General features: G+C 32.2%; 3 protein-coding genes across 3 annotated transcripts; 1 reads left to right on the top strand and 2 right to left on the bottom strand.

Annotated features, from left to right (window-relative positions):
- Positions 1-5552: 5552 nt before the first annotated feature.
- Positions 5553-6666, bottom strand: CBG01106 (the record flags this gene model as incomplete). Its single annotated transcript, XM_002635840.1, has 3 exons — positions 5553-5637; positions 5719-5810; positions 6619-6666. The coding sequence occupies 3 exons, from the start codon at positions 6664-6666 to the stop codon at positions 5553-5555; spliced, it is 225 nt and encodes a 74-aa protein (XP_002635886.1).
- Positions 6667-12473: 5807 nt separating this feature from the next.
- CBG01107 lies at positions 12474-12686 on the bottom strand (the record flags this gene model as incomplete). The annotated part of the gene is made up of 1 exon (XM_002635841.1): positions 12474-12686. One exon carries the CDS (start codon positions 12684-12686, stop codon positions 12474-12476), a length of 213 nt encoding a protein of 70 aa, XP_002635887.1.
- Positions 12687-13783: 1097 nt separating this feature from the next.
- CBG01108 lies at positions 13784-14457 on the top strand (the record flags this gene model as incomplete). Its single annotated transcript, XM_002635842.2, has 3 exons — positions 13784-13979; positions 14045-14145; positions 14266-14457. The coding sequence occupies 3 exons, from the start codon at positions 13784-13786 to the stop codon at positions 14455-14457; spliced, it is 489 nt and encodes a 162-aa protein (XP_002635888.2).
- Between the last annotated feature and the right edge of the window lie 6888 nt (positions 14458-21345).

The raw sequence follows: 21345 nt of genomic DNA, 5'->3' as shown, positions 1-21345 counted from the left end.
TATTTCCGATTAGACTTTTTTTGAAATCCCAAAATTATAAAATTTGAGAAAATATCAGAATCTCAGAATCTCAGGATTTCAGAACATTATAGTTTCAAAATTTTTCGAAATAAATTCTTCTTTCAGATTTCCCGGATCTGGAAATTCCTGAATTCTGAAAACTCTGAACAAACTTTTTTTTTGATTTTCTTAGAAATCATAAATCTCAACCCTCAAAAATAAATGTCAAAACACAAAAATTACGATTTCCTCTGAAAATTGGATTTTTTCAAATTAGATTTTTTTTGATAATAGGCTAATTCCAGAAAATTCCGAACAATAAAATTGGTGTGTCATAATTTTTTTTTTGTTTTCGAAAACTCCAAAAATGAATTTCAGCTTGTGACGTCTGAAAATACAAACCAGTAAAAATTATCAATGGGAGAATTTTTTTTCAGAATTCTTTTGAAAATTAGGGGAAGTATTTTTCCAGAATTTTCAGAAAAAAAATATTCAAGTTGTAAAAAATTTTTCCAAGAAACTCACCAGGATGTGTTGGATTTTTTCGTCTCGCCGGACCAGAAATCCTTTTTCGACTTTTCAGATTTTTGGAAAAACATGGTTACCGTAAGAAAGTTCTGAACAAAAGACAATTTTTTTTTGAAAAATAAAATTTCAGAAAAAAGGAACATTTTCAGACGGAACAAACGGAATTGGTAATAAGGAAGGAAACGCTGATTTCTTTTTTGAAAAAATATTTTTTTCAAAAAAAAAATTCAGCTTGTCTAAACAACAGGATGAGACACAATAGGTGACGAAAAAATTTTTAAAAAGAGAGAAAAACCTTTTTTGAGGGAGAAAAAAAAGATTTTTGAACTCCGGACACTTCTTTTTTCTGAAGTCATTTGTTTCAAAAAATGGGCATCTGAATGGCTGGGGCGGTACGCTGGACTACAAAGTACAAGTTTATTTTTGGAGAAAACCAAAATGTTCCGGAGATGTTACAGAAAAAAATTCCAAAAGATTCTGAAAAAATTCTGAATACCAAAAATTCAAATTTTCCGAGTTTCAAAACTCAGGATGCCGTAAAACCTGTAATAGAAGGGCACCCACACTGTTAAGTCTGAGTTAAATTATCTCGGCTCCTGTTAGAGATATCCAAAATATGTCAACTGATAATATGTTGGTGGGATTATGATAAACAACTTATTTGTTGACAACTTTTTGATATCTCTCATAAGAGCCGAGATAATTCAGCTCAAACTTAATAGTGTGGGGCCCTTCTATTACAGGTTTTTCGGTATCCGGGAAATTCTGAATTTTTGAAATTCTAAAGTTCATAGATTTGGAAGTTGAGAATATCGAGGAAATCCCGAATTTCAAAAATACAAAAATTCCAAACTTCAGATATTCAGAAATAGGGAAAATAAGAGGAATTCAGAAATTCCAAAATTGAGAAATTCAAATTCAGGTCTATAAGTAAGATACCGTAAAACCTGTATTAGAAGAGGAAGGGCCCTCCGAGAAGGGTTTGGAAAAATAGAAGGGTTCCTTTAATAAAAGGGCCGACCTCCTTCAAAATGTGTCTTTGAAAAAATTGAAATTGAAAACATTCCGTCCGTTTTCAGTAAAAAAATGTTCCGGGAATTCCAGAATTTCGCAGAAATCACAATTTTTTGAATAAAAGACTTGATAAAATTTGGTGAAATTGACAGATTTTCATGAATTTTGAAAAAAAAAATGTGTCTTTGAAAAAATTGAAATTGAAAACATTCCGTCCGTTTTCAGTAAAAAAATGTTCCGGGAATTCCAGAATTTCGCAGAAATCACAATTTTTTGAATAAAAGACTTGATAAAATTTGGTGAAATTGACAGATTTTCATGAATTTTGAACTAAAATTCGTCGAATTTTTCGATGAAAAATTTCGGGAAAAAACAGTCATAATTATAGGACACCCCTCCCAAATGAGTGTTTTGAAAAAATAAAAAAAAAGAACTAAATTCTGTAAATGCTGTTCGATTCAGCGTGTGGAAAAACCTGTGTCCACTGAATTTCAGACCAATTGAGCAATTTTTGAGCGCGCAGGACTCAAAAGTTACTTTTTAGGCCGCGTCATAATTATAGGACACCCCTGGAAAATGAAAAATCTAAAAGTTTTTTGGGACAGAAATTCAAATTTTTTTGTTGAAAACTGTCAAAATAGTCTCAAAACAGCCTATTTTGACAATATACACAATCATTGATCCTTCTATTCAAGTTTCAGAAAAAATTATTTTCAGACTTTTTTGTCATTTTTTGGATTTTTGAAATAAATCGTGAATAACTTGGCTCCTGGGTGAGCTTTCCGTAGGAGCTGGAATTGATAGTAAATATTTTTTCAGTGATTTGGATTGTATACTAATTGTTGTTATGATATTCTGAGCTGTTGTTTCCAATTTAAGCAAGACTAAAATTTCTAAAACTGCCCTTGAAATTCGGTGAATGTGATTATGGTGAAAAACTTGAGTTGGTGACTGAAAATTCTCATTCCGTACTAATACTCCATTTTAATGGCATTTCTGGTAATTTAGAAAGTCTTTCGAACATTATTTACAGCGTTAACAATTTTTTGGTCCCGCAATAATTTTTCTGTTCAAACTTGGCCTCAATTTTGAGCTTTCGAAGCTCAAAATAACTCGAACACTTGCAACTTGATAATGAGCACTGTTAAACGTTTCTTATCAATTTCAGGAGCCAAGTTATTTACGATTTATTTCAAAAATCCAAACAATGTCAAAAATGTCTGAAAATAATTTTTTCTTCTGAAACTGGAATACAGGGATCAATGATTGTGTATATTGTCAAAAAAGGCTGTTTTGAGACTATTTTAACAGTTTTCAACAAAAAAAGAAATTTAACAAAAAAAGAAAAAAAAGAAATTTTTTGAATTTTTTTCCCTAAAAACTTGAGATTTTTCATTTTCCAGGGGTGTCCTATAATAATTATGACGTGGCCTAAAAAGTGACATGTGAGCCCTGTGCGCTCAAAAATGGCTCAATTGGTCTGAAATTCAGTGGACGTAGATTTTTTTTCAAAACACTCATTTGGGAGGGGTGTCCTATAATTATGACGCGCACTGTAGAAGGGCCCCTCTAATTAAAGGGTCCTTGCAATTAAACGGCGCTCCGGAGGTATCTCGGAATAATCGAAGGGCCGGGCCTTCTAACATAGGTTTTACGGTATTCAGCAATTCAGAAACTCAGAAATTCTGAAAAATTCTAAAGTTTTGAAGTTCTGAAATTCAAAGAATTAGATATTCGAAATTTTGTGGTTTATGGATTTTTCAAATCCAGAAAGCCAAAAATTTTCAAAAAAAATTCGAAAATCAGAAAATGAAAACATTCCGAATTGTACAGAAATTCAAAAAAAATCTTAGGTATTCAGACAATCAGACACTCCGAAAATCTGAAATTTGAAAATACCTAACAATTCGAAAATTTTGGAAATTTGAAACTCGAGAAATTATAATTTCAGAACTTCAGAAATCATAAAACATTTTCGATAAGCTAACGAAAGACCAAAAAATGGACTAAAACTAAAAAAGAATCTCTCCAAAAGAAAAAATCTCTTAAAATAATTTCTTCTGGGAACAAAAACTTTCCCAAAACCTTTTTCTCAAAAAAGTTCCGGGCGCATTTTTTCTGTGAAACGAATCTCTAATTATGGAAGAAAAAAATGTTTATGCATGTGTGAATATATGGAAGTACGCTCCACTGCACAGATAGAGAGAGTATTTGTGGTTTGTAACTTCTGGGTGAAAAATTTTAAATGTCCAGCACTTTTTGGTTGTGGTTTCCGGATTTTTCGAAATTTCCGTTTTTTTTTCACACGTCATTTTCATTTCTCCGAAAAATTTCTCTTTTTCCAAAATGTTCCAAACTTTTTCTGCAGTTATGTTTTTTTTCTGATCTATGAACTTTTTCATTTTTTCCAGCAAATTTTTTTTTGGAAAAATAGGTTTTTCCGCTGAAAAATGAAACCTAGAAAAACAAGGGAATTAGTGAAATGAAGTTTTTATGAGGGTTTTTTTGAAATTAGAGAAAACAGGTTTTGAGAAAAAAATTTAGGAAAAAAGGGAGTTTCAGCGAATTTAGAATTTCCAAATTTTGAAATTTCGAGAATTCCATAAACTCTGAGTTTCGGCTATTCAAAAAATCTTGGAAATTCTGAAAATCGAAAATTCAGAAATTCAAAATTTTTTTATTTTTGTTTCAAAAATTTCAAAAATTTTTCATTTTTCTCATAAGTTTTTTATTCTCAACAGAGCACATTTTCAAAAGAAGGTCACATCAAAATTAATCCCTCTTTTCCTATTTTTTTCCTTTTTTCTCATTCATGGTTCATGGTATTAACTTTTAAGCCTATGGTCATGGTCCCTAAAATTTCAAAAATCAAACAAAAAACACTTTCTCAGAGAATCAAAATCACAGGAAAAAATGACAAAGTACGGATTACACAGGACCACCGAAAAAAAATTTTCCCACAAAAATTTTTTTTTCAAAAAAATGAGTCATATTTTTCTGGGGAACAGCTAGTAGAACAATAGGGTTGTTACTAATGAGATTTACTAATTTTTGTTTCCTTTTTTCATTTTTTCCCTTGTTTTTTCCTTGCTGACTTTTTGCAGGGAAAAATGGTAAATTTCCGTGTTCAAATTTGATTTTTGGATATTATTTTTTGGGGGAAATTGTTTATTTTTTCCGGCAGTTTTTTAAAGAAATTGGATTAGTTGAGATTTTTTATTTGAGAAAAATATTGCGAAGAGGAAAGGAGGGATTGGGGATTTTGGGCAAAATCTCAGAATCTCAGAATCTCGGAACTTCAGAATTTCAAAATTTCAGAATTTGAGAGTTGCATATTTTTAGAAATTCAGAATTCCAGAATCACAGAATCTCAGAATCTAAGAATCTCAGAATCTCAGAATCTCAGAAGTTTAGAATCTCCAAATCTTAGAATTTTAGGTTTTCAGAAATTTCGAATCGCCATTTTTCAGAAACCGAAATTATCTCGAATTTCAAAGTTTCAGAGTCATGGAAGTTAAGAAATCTTGATTGAACTTTAGAAATTCAGAATCTGGGAATTTCAAATAGTGAAACTTCGGATTTTCAGAATCGCAAACCTTAACAAGTCTCAAAGTCGTGGAATTTCATAATCTCAGAGTTTCAGAATAGAAATTTCCAAATTCCGGAATGTCAAATTTTTCATAATCAATATATTAGAAGAAAAGAACCAGAATTTTTCAAATGTTAAATGAAAAAACTTCAATATGTCAAAATCTGAAAATCTCTGATTTTCGGAATCTTGGATTTTCAAAATCTTTTTATTTCCAAAAAAATCCGAACATCAGATAATCCTTCAGACATCAAGAATTTTAGCTTTAAGAAGATATTAGAAATTAGAGCACAAATTATAGAATCTCACATTTTCCGATTTGTTTTATTTATGGGCTCTCCTCAAAATTTGAAAAAAAAATAACAAGAAAAACATGTACAAAACATTCTAGCAAACATTTTTTTCCAGATCTCTATGGAAATCAAAAAATCTCCATGGGAACATCCAGGCAACACTTTTGAATTTTATTTGCAAAACTTTTCCAAATAAACTTTCGATATGTGGATCTTAAAACTTTTAATTTTTGGTAATTTTTGAAAAGAGTTCTAAAATGTCACAGTTCTGAAAAACACAACCAAAAAACTCACGGCGACTGAGAAGGAGATTCTCTGGATGATTGATTTCCCTCGGATTTCGCCTTGCTCGCACGGGATAATGGACGGGAGAGGGTGTCGAATACCTGAATAATTAGTTAGTTAGCCTTAATTAGTTGGGTAATTAAGAATGTTTATTTTTATAATGTTTCAGAAGTTCAGCTATTTGGGAAGTCCGAAATTCCGACTTCCTGAAATTCAAAAATTCACAACTTTTGAAATCGCTTTTTTATATTTCAGCATTGTAGGGAAGTTTGAATTTATTCATTCTCGAAAAATTCAAAAATTGGTCAAATTTTAAAAAATTGTATCGATAAAAATTTTACAGAAGAAAATTCGAAACATTGAAGGACATTTTTGAATTTTAAAGGGGGAATCCGACCAAAATTTTTTTTTTGTATAAAAATGTTTCAAAAGTTATCTTTTTTTTTCAAATATTATTGCGAAAAAATTCGAAAGAAATCCGAAATCCCCGAAAAACGCCGTTGAAAATGAAAAAAAATTCAAAAAAGGTGCCGCCGAGGGACNANGATTTNAATTCCCGCCCNNNGAGAAACCTANGCCACGGCGCCTGATAGCATTATTTTCAAGTGGCCGACAGTGTTTTTTAACGTTTTTTACCTGTCGGAGATAAAAGCAAAAAAAAATCCGGAAAAATTGTCCGGTAAGAAAGTCGCGCCGCACGCGTGGCCTAGGTTTCTCACTGAAAATCCTCGTCCCTCGGCAGCACCTTTTTTTTTTGAATGTTTTCCTTTTCAACAACGTTTTTCGGGGATTTCGGATTTTTGAAAAAAAAATTTCGCAATAATATTAGGAAAATAGATAACTTTTAACACATTTTAATGCAATAAAAAATTTGACCGGAGTCCCCCTTTAAGACTTTTTCTGGCCAACCTTCTCATGAATTTGCTTTTCACGGTTGTTGTAGCTCCACTCGGCCATGATGACTACTTTTTTCGAGAAAAAGTTTCAGAGATTTGTCTGAAAATATAAAAATGTCTAAAAATTTAAATAAAATGTGTGAATCTGGGAAATATGAGAGAAAATCTTCAAAAAAGATCAAAAAGAAAATTTAGGAAAATCATAATTTAAAATTTTTAAAATTTCAAATTTCTGATCTCACAAATTCAGGATTTCAGATTTTAAAGAAAACCAAAGTTTTGAAATGGTCCAAAATTGTCTACAATTCTGAAATTCTGAAATTCAGAAATTGAAAACTCAGAAATTCAGAAAAATCTATAATTCTGAAATTTGAAAAATTGGAAAACAAGAAAAAAACCAAGGAACTTTTTTTTTCGAGTAAACTGACAAAATCGAAATCACAAAATTCCAAGGTGCTCGTTTTTTTTGCTCCGGAAACTGCGAGAGGGATAAGCGGTAAGTGTGTGTGTGTGTGCTCCACGGAGCAAGTTGTACGCGGGGGTAAAAGAGCAAGAGCATATGATTTTTTTTTTTTTGCGTTTTGTGTACAGTTCTGCCAAGTGGAGGAAGAATATACAGGAGAAAAAAAATGGAGGAAGGAATTTTGGAATGGGTGTGGTGTTGACTTGAGCAAAGAAAAGATTAGTAATATGTGTCATTTGGAGAAACGGAAACAGAAAAAAAATTGGAGGATTTTGTTTCTTTTGTGCTAACTTTGCCTAAAAATTGAAAACGACAATTTTGAAACTATGGGTTTTTTGTAATTTGGGTTTTGAAATTTTGTAAACTTTTTGATTACCGTAAAACCTGTAATAGAAGAGCCCGTCAACTTTTAACTTTGAACTAATTTATCATGGTTCCTGTCAAAGATACAGAAAAGTTGTACTAATACATTGTTTATCATAATATCACAAACATTTTATCAGTTAACACAATTTTGATATCTTTTACAGGAGCCGAGATATGTGAACTCAAACTTGATAGTGTGTGGACCTCCTATCACGTGTTTCACGGTTTTTGAATTCGTGGATTTCGGAAATTCTGAATTTCTGAATTTCTGAGTTTTGGAATTTTGAATTTATGTGTTTCATGAACTTCACAATGTTTTTAGAATTTTGAGATTTCTCTGATTCTGTAACCCGAAATTAAATACAACATCTCGGAAATTCGGGAACTCCGGACCTTCAAAGTTTCAAAAATTTCCAGATTCCTAAAGAAGAATGTTCTCAAATATCAAATTATTTGCTCACTGAGCTCATCAATTTATTTGAATTAACCGGAAAAATCCAATAATCCATCTTTGAATGACCAAATAAAAAATTAGACGAGCCAAAGAAATCAGGAAATTTAGAGAAAAATTTTCCAACAAAAAAAAACTTCCGAAAAAATGTCTGCTTTAATGGACCAAAACAAAAATTGAAAAAAAAACCTGTTTTCGAAAATTATCTGAAAAATGTTATAAATTATTCCAACATTTCAAATTTTTATAGACAATTTTTTTCTATTTTTGAATACGTACTATGTAAACAAAAAGGACAACTGGGTCCATTTTTTTTTGACGTCAATCTGGTCATTTGTTCTGTTCTTTGAGATTGCTTTGAAGGAGGACTAGACATTTTTATTGAATTGGATTTTTTGGGAAGGACCCTTTTTTTGGAAAAATTGAATGGAACAAGAAAAACTTGATGTTTCTAATTTGGAAATAACTTTTTTCGGAAACAAAACACAGATTTTTGGAATTTAGAAATTTTTGCAAAATTTGAAATTTCTGAAACTCTGAAGAAATTCAGAAATTCAAAAATACGAAAATTCCCAAACTCAAAAAAATTTAAAAGGAAAATTATGACAGTCTAAAAATTGGAAAATTGAAATGTTGGAATTTCAAATTTTGACTTTTTGAGAATTTCAGAAATATTTTTTCAGAACTTAAAGACTAATAATTAAAAACAAAATTTACTAATGTTTTTCTGCAAAACTCAATTTTTCCCGTTTTTTCACATGTTGTAAGTGTAAACTACAAGTCATTAGACGCCCAATTCTTCTAAAATAATGAGCTCATTTAAAATATTTTTTTGAAAAATTTCCATTAAACTTTTGTGTTGTGCTGTCGAGAAAATGAGAAGTTGACTACTAAGTGATATGATTTATGGTGTCCCATAATATACGTTTGAACATCCTTTTTGAACGAAAAAAAAAAGTGAAAACTTGATGTTTGACATTCTCAAATAAAGCGAGGGAGAAGGAAAATTTGAGGATAAGGGGTTCAGAAATTGGAAATAAAAGTATTTTGAAAATTGAGAAGAATAGTAAAATTTTAGAAAATATGAAAAATGCGAAAAAACCATGAATTCAAAAATCCAGAATTTCGGAAACTCCGAAATTTTCAGAAGGATGAAAATTCAATTCTAGAAATTGAGAAATTCAAAAATGTTAAGCTTTTCAAATTCCCGAATTTTTTTCATAATAAATCACAATATTTTGACATTGATGTTTCCAAAAAAATATTCTGAAAGTATCTTATTGCAAAGGATCGGAAGTTTCCTAAAAAAGAACAAAACGTCAAATATCTGTAGATACCTACCAAAACACAGAAAAAAGAGTTTGGTTTTTTAATCTGAAAATTCTCAATAGTCTAAAACTTTTTCAAATATCCAAAAATACCCAAAATTTAATCATATTTCGAAAAGTCGAACAATTTGAAGTGGTGGCCTAACTTTTGCAAGTTGAGTTTTCTAGGCCACCAACTTTTTTGGCCTAGGAATGGTCTGATATTCACGTGATGTTTTTTCTAGATGATTTTAACGTGGTGGAATAGAAATCTCAACTCCCGAAAGCTAGACCACCACGGCAACATGTTCTAGAAAACACTAAAAGTGCATAGCCAAAAAAAGTTGGTGGCCTAGAAACCTCAATTTGCAAAAGTTAGGCCACCATGTTAAATGACCTAGAAAACATATCAGGTGAAAGTGAAACCATTTTGGGACCAACGACTACGGTGGCCTATGAAATTCAACTTGCAAAAGTTAGGCCACCATGTTAAAATGGCCTAGAAAACATACTTTTTTCGCCTAGCAATGACCTGATTTTGACGTGGTCTGTTTCCTATCATTTTAACGTGGTCACCTAACTTTCCAAACATGCATTTTCTAGGCCACCAAACTTGTTGGCCTAGAAAACATACCAGATGAATATCAGAGCAATTCCAGACCAAATAAAGGTGGTGTCCTAGAAAAGCCGATTTGCAAAATTAAGCAACTTTGATGTTTTGCTAGAATATTCGAAAAAAAAACTCAGAAGTTCGAAAAAACCCCTAAATTCAAAAAAACTTAGAAACCGCTCAAAAATGCAAAGATTCTTCTCAATGAGCACAAAAATGCCAAAGCGAAGAAAAATTAAACAGTAAGAGGGTGAGCAAATATAAAAAAGTGGAGGAGTGGATCAAAAAACTGAACACTTTTTCTTCAATTTTTTTTCGTCCCCCAAGTTTTCTCATTTGTTTATTTGCTCATACTCTCAAAATGAAAAAAGGAAGAGTTCGAGAGGGCGTGAATTTGGCACATTTTGGTTAGCTAGTGCTCAAAAGACTTGAAAATCTAAATTTTAAAGGAGTGGAGGGGGGGGGGGGACCTGAAAAATATATTTCCCAAAACTTCCCCTCGAGGAGTGAAAAATTAAAACATTAAAATTTCCCAAAAGTTTGAACATCAAAAAACTGAAAGCTCCAAGAAAAAAAGATGTAATTTCTGAGAATAAAAAAATACTAAAAAGTAATGAAACTCTTGGAAAAAATTATGAAAATTCCAACATTTTAAAATGTTATAAATGAAAACTCTGACCGATTTTTCAAATATCTGAAAATCCAGAATTAACAATAATGAAAAATTTAAAAAAAAGTATTGAATTCGAAATTTTCTGATGACACAATTAAAAAAAAAGACATTGAGAATGAAAAAATTGAATTACCCCACACCACCCTCTAAAGAAATCTCAGGAGAGTTTCAGATGACGTGGCAGTCTGAAACTTAAACTTCACGCTCCAAAAATTCAGAAGACAGAGATCCAAACTTTGAATGTTGTTGGAAAAAATCCTACAAATTTGAGCTGAAAACTTTTTTCAAAAAGCTCAAAACTGGAAAAATAAGGATCATCTATCCCAAAAAAAAAAACTCAAAAATATAAGAAAAAACGGAAACATATTTGAGTTGTGATTGATTGACAAGTATATTGTGATATAAAAATAGGTAGCAAAAACAACAACAAATGTTTTCAGACTTTTTTTGCCTGAATTCGTTTCTTTAACAATTTGCGAAAATTCCAGTAGTTTCACATTTCTATGAATTTCAGGAAGTTCCAGAAAACTCAGAATTTGTATGATCTGAACAAACTCAGAAAGTATATAACTTTAAAAATGTTTAGATTTTCAAGTTTTGGAAATTCGGATTTTCAGAAATTCTAAAAATTCCAGAAATTGAGGTTTAAAAAAAATCAACGCGTTACAGATTTAGAATTTTAGAAAACTGGAAATTCAAAGATTCAGAAATTTAGAGAACAGCTAAACTTTTTTCGTACAGTCCCAAAATCCAGCTGACTAATGACGTAGATTCATTCACAACAAATAAAAATCCCCTTTTTTCCACAATTTTTCGGCCTGTCATGCGGAATATCCGGTGAGGATCAGATTTCGGCCATTCGTATAGTTCTAAGATTTTTTTTGGAGGAATTTTCCATATTTAGACAGGGAATTTGGTATTGGATTGAGGTTGGGATGAAAGAGCAGCGAATCAAAATGATTCGCAAATTATATGTTTTTTAACTTTTATTTTGGAATTTTTGAATTTTTTAAAACATTTCAAAAGATAATTTAAATTTCAAGTCATAACCCAACATTTGGATCTCTGAATTTCTTGGTTTTATTTGAAAACCAAAAATTCAAAAATTTTTGATGAAAATTACAAATCCAGAAACGCCGAAAAGTCTGAGTTCCTAAGATTCTAAGATTCTGAAAATCAAAAAAAAAATTGAAATTTTAAAATTCTTTTGATTTTGAATGTTGACAATTATGAAATCTGAAATTATAAAAATCTGGAACTCTGAAAAACTGAAATTTTGAGAGGTTGTGATTCTGAAGTTCTGAGATTCTGAGATTCGGAAATCTGAAATTCTAAAACTCGGATATTCTGAAATTCTGGAGTTCTAAAAATCTGGAATTCGGAAATGTCTGAGATCCTAACCTTTTAATGACTCGTGTTGAATCCTGATTTATCTGTGTGTCTGTTTGTCCAGATCTCCGCTTTTTTTATTTGTATTAATATATTTGCACATGTTTCTTTCAAGTTTTTTTTTCTCCGAACGTCGAGCAAATAAATATTACACTTTGACGGTTAAGGCAAGATTACTGAGCAAGACCTCTCTCGCTCAAAAATTTGAGCCAACAGAGAAAAAATCGTGAGTGTAGAAAATCAGGTAATTTGGTACACTAAAACAAGTGTAAGCACAAATATTACGCAGAAAGTGTTCTGAAGTATGTATAATTGCATAATGTACGTACTATGGTCTAGGGAAGATTTGAAAGTGACCTTTTGATTACTGTATTTTGTGCAAAAAAAAAATGATACAGTACCGGTCAGTAAAAGATACGAAAACGTATTTTCAGTTGATTTCCGGCCACTTTGAAAGATTTTCTGTCCCCGACTTTGAGCAATTTTTTCTCGATTTTTCCGGGGATCCGGGATTCCGGAAATCCGGGATTCCAGAGATCCGGGCTTCCGGGCTTCCGGGCTTCCGGGCTTCCGGGCTTCCGGGCTTCCGGGCTTCCGGGCTTCAGGGCTTCAGGGCTTCAGGGCTCCTGGGTCCTGGGTCCTGGGTCCTGGGTCCTGGGTCCTGGGTCCTGGGTCCTGGGTCCTGGGTCCTGGGTCCTGGGTCCTGGGTCCTGGGTCCTGGGTCCTGGGTCCTGGGTCCTGGGTCCTGGGTTCGAAAATTCCTAGTTTTTCAGCTACCTTTAAAATTTCAAAGTGATCGGAAACTTGGCAGCCGAGCTCCATGCTCCTGAAAATGCTCAAAATGGTCCACAAGTTCAACTCCGAGAAAACTTCATATGAACAAAATTCCAAGAAAATTATTATATTTTTCGTATCCCTTTGAATAAACTTCTCTATCATTTCCGTTTACCAGTGATCACCACACTCCTGATCATCACAAACATCAAATTATTAATAAAGAGAGAAAAGTTCAATAGAGCAAAAAAAGTTATATTTTTTGCAGACGAAAAAAAATTTAGTGAAGTGTGGTAAACAAAAAATCTGATCACACGAAACTCATCTGTTTAAAAGTACTATTTGTTATTTTTGCTCCTATAAAAAATACATTTTTTATGATGATCACACGAAAGTCTAAATTGCATAAATATCACATATAAATAATCTTTTCAGTACTTTTTCTGTTTTCTAATCTTGTCTGAAAAGAGTTCTGAGTTAATCTCTTTTCATTCGACCTGTTTTCAAGGTATTTCTTTTTTTTCAAATCATATAAAAAATAATTTCAGATAAAAATTATATAATCCTGAAAATTTAGTTTCCTTTTTTTTGTTTTTCTGATCCCAAAAGCAAATCAAACATTATTTTTTGAGATTTGTCACGTAGACACAAATAATCAGACAGAGGTAAAATATGAAATCAGAAAATTAGGATTTAGGTGTGTTGTGTCGAAAAAAATTATATTTTTTAGGCAGTTGAAAAACTTCTTTTTTCAAATTTAAGTTTGAAATTTCGTTTTTTTTTTGAGAATTTTCGCAATTGCTGTTTTTTCAGGAGTTCTGAATTTCAGAACTTCTGAATTTCCAAATATCTGAATTGTTATATTTCTGAATTTTGGAGAAAGATTGTGAGATTCCTGGAACATTAGATTTTGAACCTTTGAATTCTTCAATTTTCCTGAATTTCTAAGTTTTTTCAGAATTTCTGAACTGCTGAATTTCTGAATTTTCGAATTTCAAAGTTTTTGAATTTCCGAATTTCAAAGTTTATGAATTTCCGGTTTTTCAATTTTCTAAATTTCTAAAGAGCTGAGTTTCTAAACTTCTGAATCTTAAATTCTGAAAAAAATTTCTGAAGAAACTGAATTTTCTAAAAATTTCATTAAGATGCCCGCTCTTCAAAAATGTCGAATTTGTGGAAGTGCCAAACATATTGGATCACGTTATCGTGCAGATTCGACTTGTGCAGCATGTGCTTCGTTTTTCAGAAGAATTGTGAATCTGAAAAAATCTGAAAATTTGAAATGCAGAACTCTGTCGGAAAAATGTTTGGAAGAACAGTTTTTGGACCCGGATAAGAATAGTGAGTTTATTTTTTTTTTTGAATTTTTTCATTTATTTTTCAGAAATCAAAAAAACAGCTTACAGGTAAAAAATTATGCAAATTTTGCCGATATCAGAAATGCTTGAAAATTGGAATGGAACCGGAATGGTCTGAAGAAACAACAATGGTATTGGTTACGAAAAATGTAATTTTTTCCAAAAAGTCTGAAGTTTAGAAATTAGGAAACTCAAAACTTCGAACGACTTTCAAAAATTCCAAGATTCAGAAACTAAAAATTATCAGATTGTTCATATCATTTTTTCAGACTGGACCAGAAATCAACACTTTCAGAAAATTGGATGATGAAATGTCTAAAAACTTGAAAAATCTTAGGAGCGCTGAAAGAATAATCACCGAGTATACTGAAATTTTTCTGGATTCTGAAAATCAGAAATTCGAGAAAATTCTGGAAAACGTTGCTGGACAGAATGGTCATTCTATTGTTCCTCTGGAATAGGAAAAGTGAGGAAACTAAAAAACAGTTTTTGATTTTAAAAAAGTTGTTTTTCAGAAAATCCAATTTGTGGAAACAGATTTTTTCATCTATCGAATTTTCGAAATCATTCGCCTTTTTTGGGAATTTTCTTTTTTCGGATCGAATTTTAGTTTCGTCCAGAATTGTTGTCATTTTTATGATTTTGAATAATTCGTTGTCTGATATTTTTGGAGAATTTGAAAATCGGAAAAACGGAAACCGCCAACAAAAAATGTGAGTTTTTTGAAATATCTCATTTTTCGAAAACTGCAAAAAGTCAAAAAAATGTTTTCGGAGTTTTCAAATTGTTCCGAATTTCGGAATTTTAGAAACTTTTTCAGCTCAGTTTTCCCCTTTTTTCTAATTTTTAATTTTTGTTTGAAATGTTAAAATTTAAAAATATTTCCAGAATTCCAAAAGCTGACAGTTTTCCTCCGCTCATAAGAAATCAATTGGATTCAAATGAATATTCAATATTAAAAGCCATTTTGTTGTGTAATCCAGGTACTACTTTTTCAGGAATAGTTTTTCAAAAGAATTTTTTTCAATTACCGTATTAGCTCTAATGAAGCCTACACAAGGGAGTGCCACTCTATACTTTTGTTCATAACTTTGCTCAAACTTGTCCAATAATTTTTTTTGTAGCTGAATTTCCAACAAAACGTTATATAAGTTTTTTGAAACTCAATCAATTTTTGTGTCTTCTGAATCTTCACAGACGGGACGATGACTCCAGAAAAAAAAATTTCCGTCAGAATTATTTTAAAGATTGCCTTCGTGATGAAAAATGTTTGGTGTAAATCAAGTATATACCTTTAAAAATTTGAGGCAGTTTGGAACACTCTTGAGATGTGCTCACTGGAGCATAAAAGGTATGGTTCTGGAGTTTTGCTATAACTCGGTTCAAAATAATCCAAATTTGCTCAAATTTTGAGAGAATGCGTGGTTTTGAATGCTTTACAATATACATACAAAACTTTGTGTTTTGGGAATAAAAAATGTTTCATAATTTTTTTCATTTTCATGTACCGAAGACAAACTATGTATTATGAAAAAAAAGTTTATTTCCAAAATACAAAGTTTTTTTATGTATATTGTATAGCAATTTATGACACACATTCTCTCATAATTTGAGCAAATTTGGATCATTTTCAGCCGAGTTATAGTCAAACTCCTGAACCATACCTTTTATGCTCCAGTGAGCATCTCAAAAGTAAGTGTCCTAAACCGCTACAAAATTTTTTTACATATTTTATCTACACCAAACATTTTTCATCACAAAGCCTTTAAAAAAATTCTGACGGAATTTTTGTTTGCTTCTGGAGTCATCGTCACGTCTGAGAAGATTCAGAGGGCACAAAAATGGATTGAGTTTTAAAAATTTATATTTGTTGGAAATTCAGCTAAATTTAATAAAAAAGTTTTCAATGATTGGACAAGTTTGAGAAAAGTTATGAACAAAAGTATAGAGGGACACTCACTAATGTTCGCCACTGTATCTCGATGTCTCGGAGAAATATTATAAATCTGTCAACTGATAAAATGTTTATCATAATATCACCAATATTTTATCAGTTGCCAAATTTTTGTTATTCTTCACACTAAGCGAGATAATAGAGCTCGAAGTTGACGGTTTAGCTTCTATTAGAGGAATTAGGATAATTCGTGATTAATTATAGGAATCCGAAATTTATCTCCATCGGGCCAAGAACTATTATACCATTCTCAAAACGAGTATTCCAATATTTTATTACATTATTCGGGTCCCGAAAAGTTTGAAAAGTTAGTATATCATTGGAGTTATTCCGGTTTTAGAGGAAAAACGATTTTTTTATAATCAAAGTGAAATTTCCAAAATTCTTCCGATGAACGATATTATACGGTACATCTTAAGTGATCCAACTTTTCTTCTGGTTTTTAAGAAAAATTAACACTTTTCAATTTAATTGTTTGTATATGTGTTTTTGTAATAAAGAATTGTTTTAATTTTTTTTTCAAAATTTTCATTCTTTCAAAGACAATATCATTCTTTCATTATTTAACCAGCTGGTACGCCTTCGGCGCGATTTGATCTAGTTTTTTTACTGGTCGGTCGCTCAGTTCTATATTTTTTCTTAAACGGTCATCTATACTTATTTCTCAAGTTTTTCAAAAGTCGACAGACTGGCACCGGGAAAGACAGACGCGTGTAGCGTTTTATATATAAGCACTTGGGTTGAAGCCAGTGGGTCAGAAATTGCGCCCCAGTAAACGTGAGATTTTAGAAAAAATTCGCTGCTGAATTATGTGCTGAGGATCAAACTTTTAAACGTTGCACGATAAAAATCACGCGTTGCAACTCGTTGATCAGAACTAATTAGGTCAAATCCACTTCAACTTGGAATTTATTAAATTTCTTCTGGCCTAACAAGGGAGTTACTTGAAGGAGCAGGTTTAACTTTTTTTTGAAATTTCGGGAGCAAATAGAAGAGCTTATGAGGATTCCAAATCTGTTGAAAAAATCAGCAAAATGCTCACGTGAGCTGAGTTATGACCTAGAAAAGTTTCCCTATGATTAAGCAATTTCTCGTGAAATTTTTTTCACGGAATAGTGTATTTCTTTTAAAACAATAGATTTCAATCAGCAGTGTGGTAAAGTGGTAAAATGGCAAGTTCAGTGCAGGAAGGTTGTAGGTTCAATTCTCCCGATCCCAAAAATTTTGCAAAATTTTTGGTTTCTCGTTATGAATAGACATTTTCCAGAATAAAAACAGACATTTAATTTTTGAAGAAATTCACTAATCATGGGTTCATCGAAGATTTTTCAAAAATTTTTTTAAATTTTTTTTGTTTTTTTTTAATTGAAAAAACAGTTGAGGATTCTAAACACATCGGTGGCATTTGATGACAAACTGCTGGAAACATATGTTCTTGGCACAATACGCGCATTTGACCATTGACAATGTTTTGCACCCAGATAATTGGCACTTTCGATAATTTTCTTCAAAAATTAAATTTCTGTTTTTATTCTGGAAAATGCCTGTTCATAACGAGAAACACCCGAAAAACACGTTTAGATTGCGTAAATTTTATTCCAGAACCAGTTATGGCAGCTTAAAATAAAACAAAAAAATTTTGCAAAATTTTTGGGATCGGGGGAATCGAACCTACAACCTTCCTCCTCTGAACTTGCCATTTTACCACTTTACCACACTGCTGATTAAAATCTATTGTTTTAAAAGAAATACACTATTCCGTGAAAAAAATTCCACGAGAAATTGCTTAATCATAGGGAAACTTTTCTAGGTCATAACTCAGCTCATGTGCGCATTTTGCTGATTTTTTTAACAAATTTGGAATCCTCATAAGCTCTTCTATCTGCTCCCAAAATTTCAAAAAAAAGTTAAACCTGCTCCCTCAAGTAACTCCCTTGATCCAAATTGTTTTGTAGCTCGGGTATCTTCCGATGAACGATATTATACGGTACATCTTAAGTGATCCAACTTTTCTTCTTAATTTCAATTTAATTGTTTGTATATGTGTTTTTGTAATAAAGAATTGTTCTAATTTTTGTTTTTTTTTTCAAAATTTTCATTCTTTCAAAGACAATATCATTTTTTCATTATTTAACAAGAAAGCTGGTTTTTCGGATTTTTCACGATCCGAATTGTTTTGTAGCTCGGGTATGAATGAAAATCAGCAAAATCGCATGAAATGTGACGGAAAGTACAAATCCGACGAATTGCACAATTCCGAATTCTATGAAAAGTCCCATTCTGAAAATAATGAAGAAAACTTGAAAAATGTACGAAAAATGCGAAAAATTGAAAAAAATTACACATTGAAAACCATCCCAATGAGAAAAATTTTTAATTTGAATTTCTGAATTTTTTCTACGTTTCTAAAACTTGAATTTTTGTTCCGATTTTATGATTTTCTGACTCGCTTAACTCTCAGCCAGCCCTGAATATCTATTTTGAGTAAACAAACCTCGTGTACACAAAATGATTTTTCGGATTTTTCGGGAAACCTGAAAATGATCTTGTTCGAAATGCGGTAAATGAGAAACAACAAAATCGGATGAAAAGAATTGAAAACTTTTGCAATATCTGTAAATGTCTAAAAGTATTATTTTTCAAACACAAATTAAAAATAGATTTATATTTGTGACCACATGTCAGCTAGACTAATCAAATCTGAAAGTAAGTAAATAAAAAATTGAATCATTAGTATATTGGTTTGGGTGGAAATTTTCCACTAGAAAATACCAGTGAAAATTCGCGGCTACGCCGCGATTTCCACTGGCTTCAGTTCAAATTCAAAAAGTTCCAATTATCATTTTATTTTTTGAAAATTTATTAGTAGAACAATTGATTAGAAGAACAATTTTAAAACCATCAAAAAGGGAAAATTCAGATCAACAGTTTAATTCCTAGAAAAGGATAGTTATGAAAAATGGCTATGGGTTGAAAAATTTAAGCTAGAAATGGAGCTACAGGATGTTTTTGTAAACAATGTTATGCATGACTTTTTCTGGAGCTCAAACTCTGATTCCATCCTTAGTTCCAGACATGAGCGGAATTCCTTATTCCTTATTCCTTATTCCTTATTCCGGGTGTTTTTTCTATTCCTTATTCCTTATTCCTTATTCCGGATTTTAAATTTTTCATTCCTTATTCCTTATTCCTGATTTTTAAATTGTTATTCCTTATTCCTTATTCCTGATTTTTTTTTGTTATTCCTCTTCAAAAATTTAAAAATTTTTCTATCAAAAATCAGAAAAAAATCTCAAAACTGGGAAAAAAATTTGAACGCTCTAAATTGCCGCGTAAAATTTTGCTCAACAGAGCACCTTTGCACCGTTTTTCAAAAAATTTTTTTTTTTGGAAATCTTGGAAAAGTTATGCGTTTTTCTCAGTGTTTTTTTCGAAATAAATTAGGTTTTTACAATTACTAAATACTTCAGAAAAAATGTCTAAAAAACGGAGAAAGTTTGACGAATGCTTCGTCAGAACAGAAAACGAGTGTATCCTCTGGTAATCGGTTTCCAACCAGATTCGGGAAAATTCCGCAGCAGAAATGGCTAGATCTGGTAAGAAAATTGTCCGAATCAGGTTGGAAAATTAGCTTTCTCGGTCGGATCTGGTCAGAAAATCACCGGATCTGGTCGGAAAATAAAAACTTTCCGAATCTGGTTGGAATTTTACTCGAATCTGGTTGGAAAATTGCCCGAAACTGGTTAGAAACCGATTACCAGAGTCGAGCATCATCTTTACCCCGAAAAGAAGCCGATTGAATAACGACACTGTTGGCAAATTAACTTTTTGTTCACTCAATTTGAAAAATTATGGCCTGGACAACTGATAATTCACAATTATGATTTTGTTTTTTAGTTTTTTAATTCTAGTTTGAGAGTTCCCTCTTCATTTTTCTTGTTTGTGTCTCGGTTTGTGAGTTCTCTCTTTGTTGTTCGTGTTTTAAAATAAACCGTGTTTTTCAAGACAAAAAGAAATCTTCCTTCGTTCGGAAATTCTTTCCTTCCTTATTCCTTATTCCTTATTCCTTATTCCGGATTTTAAATTTTTCATTCCTTATTCCTTATTCCTTATTCCGGATTTTAAAATTGTTATTCCTTATTCCTTATTCCTTATTCCTGATTTTTAAATTTCATTCCTTCTTCCTTATTCCTTATTCCGGATTTTCAAAATTTTTATTCCGCCCATGTCTGCTTAGTTCTTGTTCTTGTCAATGCAACATATAGCTGTCCATGAGCAAAAATCGGAGCGTCCAGTCCGATACGATCGAATGTTTGGCCTTGAGCCTTATTGACGGTCATAGCAAAGGCAGGTTTTACTGGGAACTGACGTCTTTGGAGCACGAATGGAATCCCCGAATTGAATGATAGTTTGATTCTTGGAATCAAAACGTCTCCACCTTCATTTGGTCCCGAAATAAAAGCGCATCTGAGAACCCGCTCTCCCATTTCTCGAACAACCAATCGTGTACCATTGCACAGTCCGTTTCGAACTTCAAGGTTTCGGAGGAGCATGACCAATGCACCAACTTTCAGCTCCAATTTGTGTGGTGGTAATCCTGATGGAGTCATTTTATTCAAAAATTCTGTTGGAAAGTTGGCAGCATCAGAGTGACTATTTTGGTTGTCTCCGACCTCATCAACACTGAAATACGTCTTCATCTCTCCTGGAACCATTTCCATCACTTTTTGATTCATTTGAAGTGCTTGTTGGTTGGTTGGAGAGGGAATGGTCACTTTGGAGATTTCAGAAACATTAGACCCGTTTCGAAGTAAAGATCCAAAGATTCTCCTCGGCCAAATCTCCATCGCATCTGAGATCTTCTGGAACTTCCATGACTCCAGTCCCCTCTTCTCCTTTCAGACCTTCGCCAACCCCAAGAAGGAAACTGAAAAAATCAGATTGAAAATTATAAATTAAATATCTAATTTTTTACCTTTTCCATTCTTCATCAGCATTTTGGGCACGCATGTTGGTCTTCAAATGGTAGACTTGGAAAAGTGGCCAAAGATGAGATCTTTTGATGGAATTTGAAATTTGCTCATCTCTTCCTTTTCTATCCACAACTGGAAGGCACTGTCGGAAGTTGCCTCCAAGGATGATCACTTTTCCACCAAATGGTTTATCGATTTTGGTGACGTCACGAAAAAGCTGATCCACTGTTTCAAGTGACGATTTGGGGCTCATAGGAGCCTCATCCCAAAATACGACATCATGTTCGGCGAGGTATTTGGCTTCGGCGGATTGAAGATGGATGGTTGAGGTCTTACATCCATCCTTGATGTTAAGATGGAAGAAGGAAGCCACCGTTCTTCCATGAGGCAATAGAGATGCAGCGATCCCAATCCACGCAATT

The sequence above is a fragment of the Caenorhabditis briggsae genome, assembly GCF_000004555.2.
Source record: "Caenorhabditis briggsae complete genome, chrV, whole genome shotgun sequence".
In the NCBI taxonomy this organism is placed as follows: domain Eukaryota; kingdom Metazoa; phylum Nematoda; class Chromadorea; order Rhabditida; family Rhabditidae; genus Caenorhabditis; species Caenorhabditis briggsae.
Note: the sequence above shows the minus strand (reverse complement) of the source record. Positions and strands in the feature narration are given on the sequence as shown.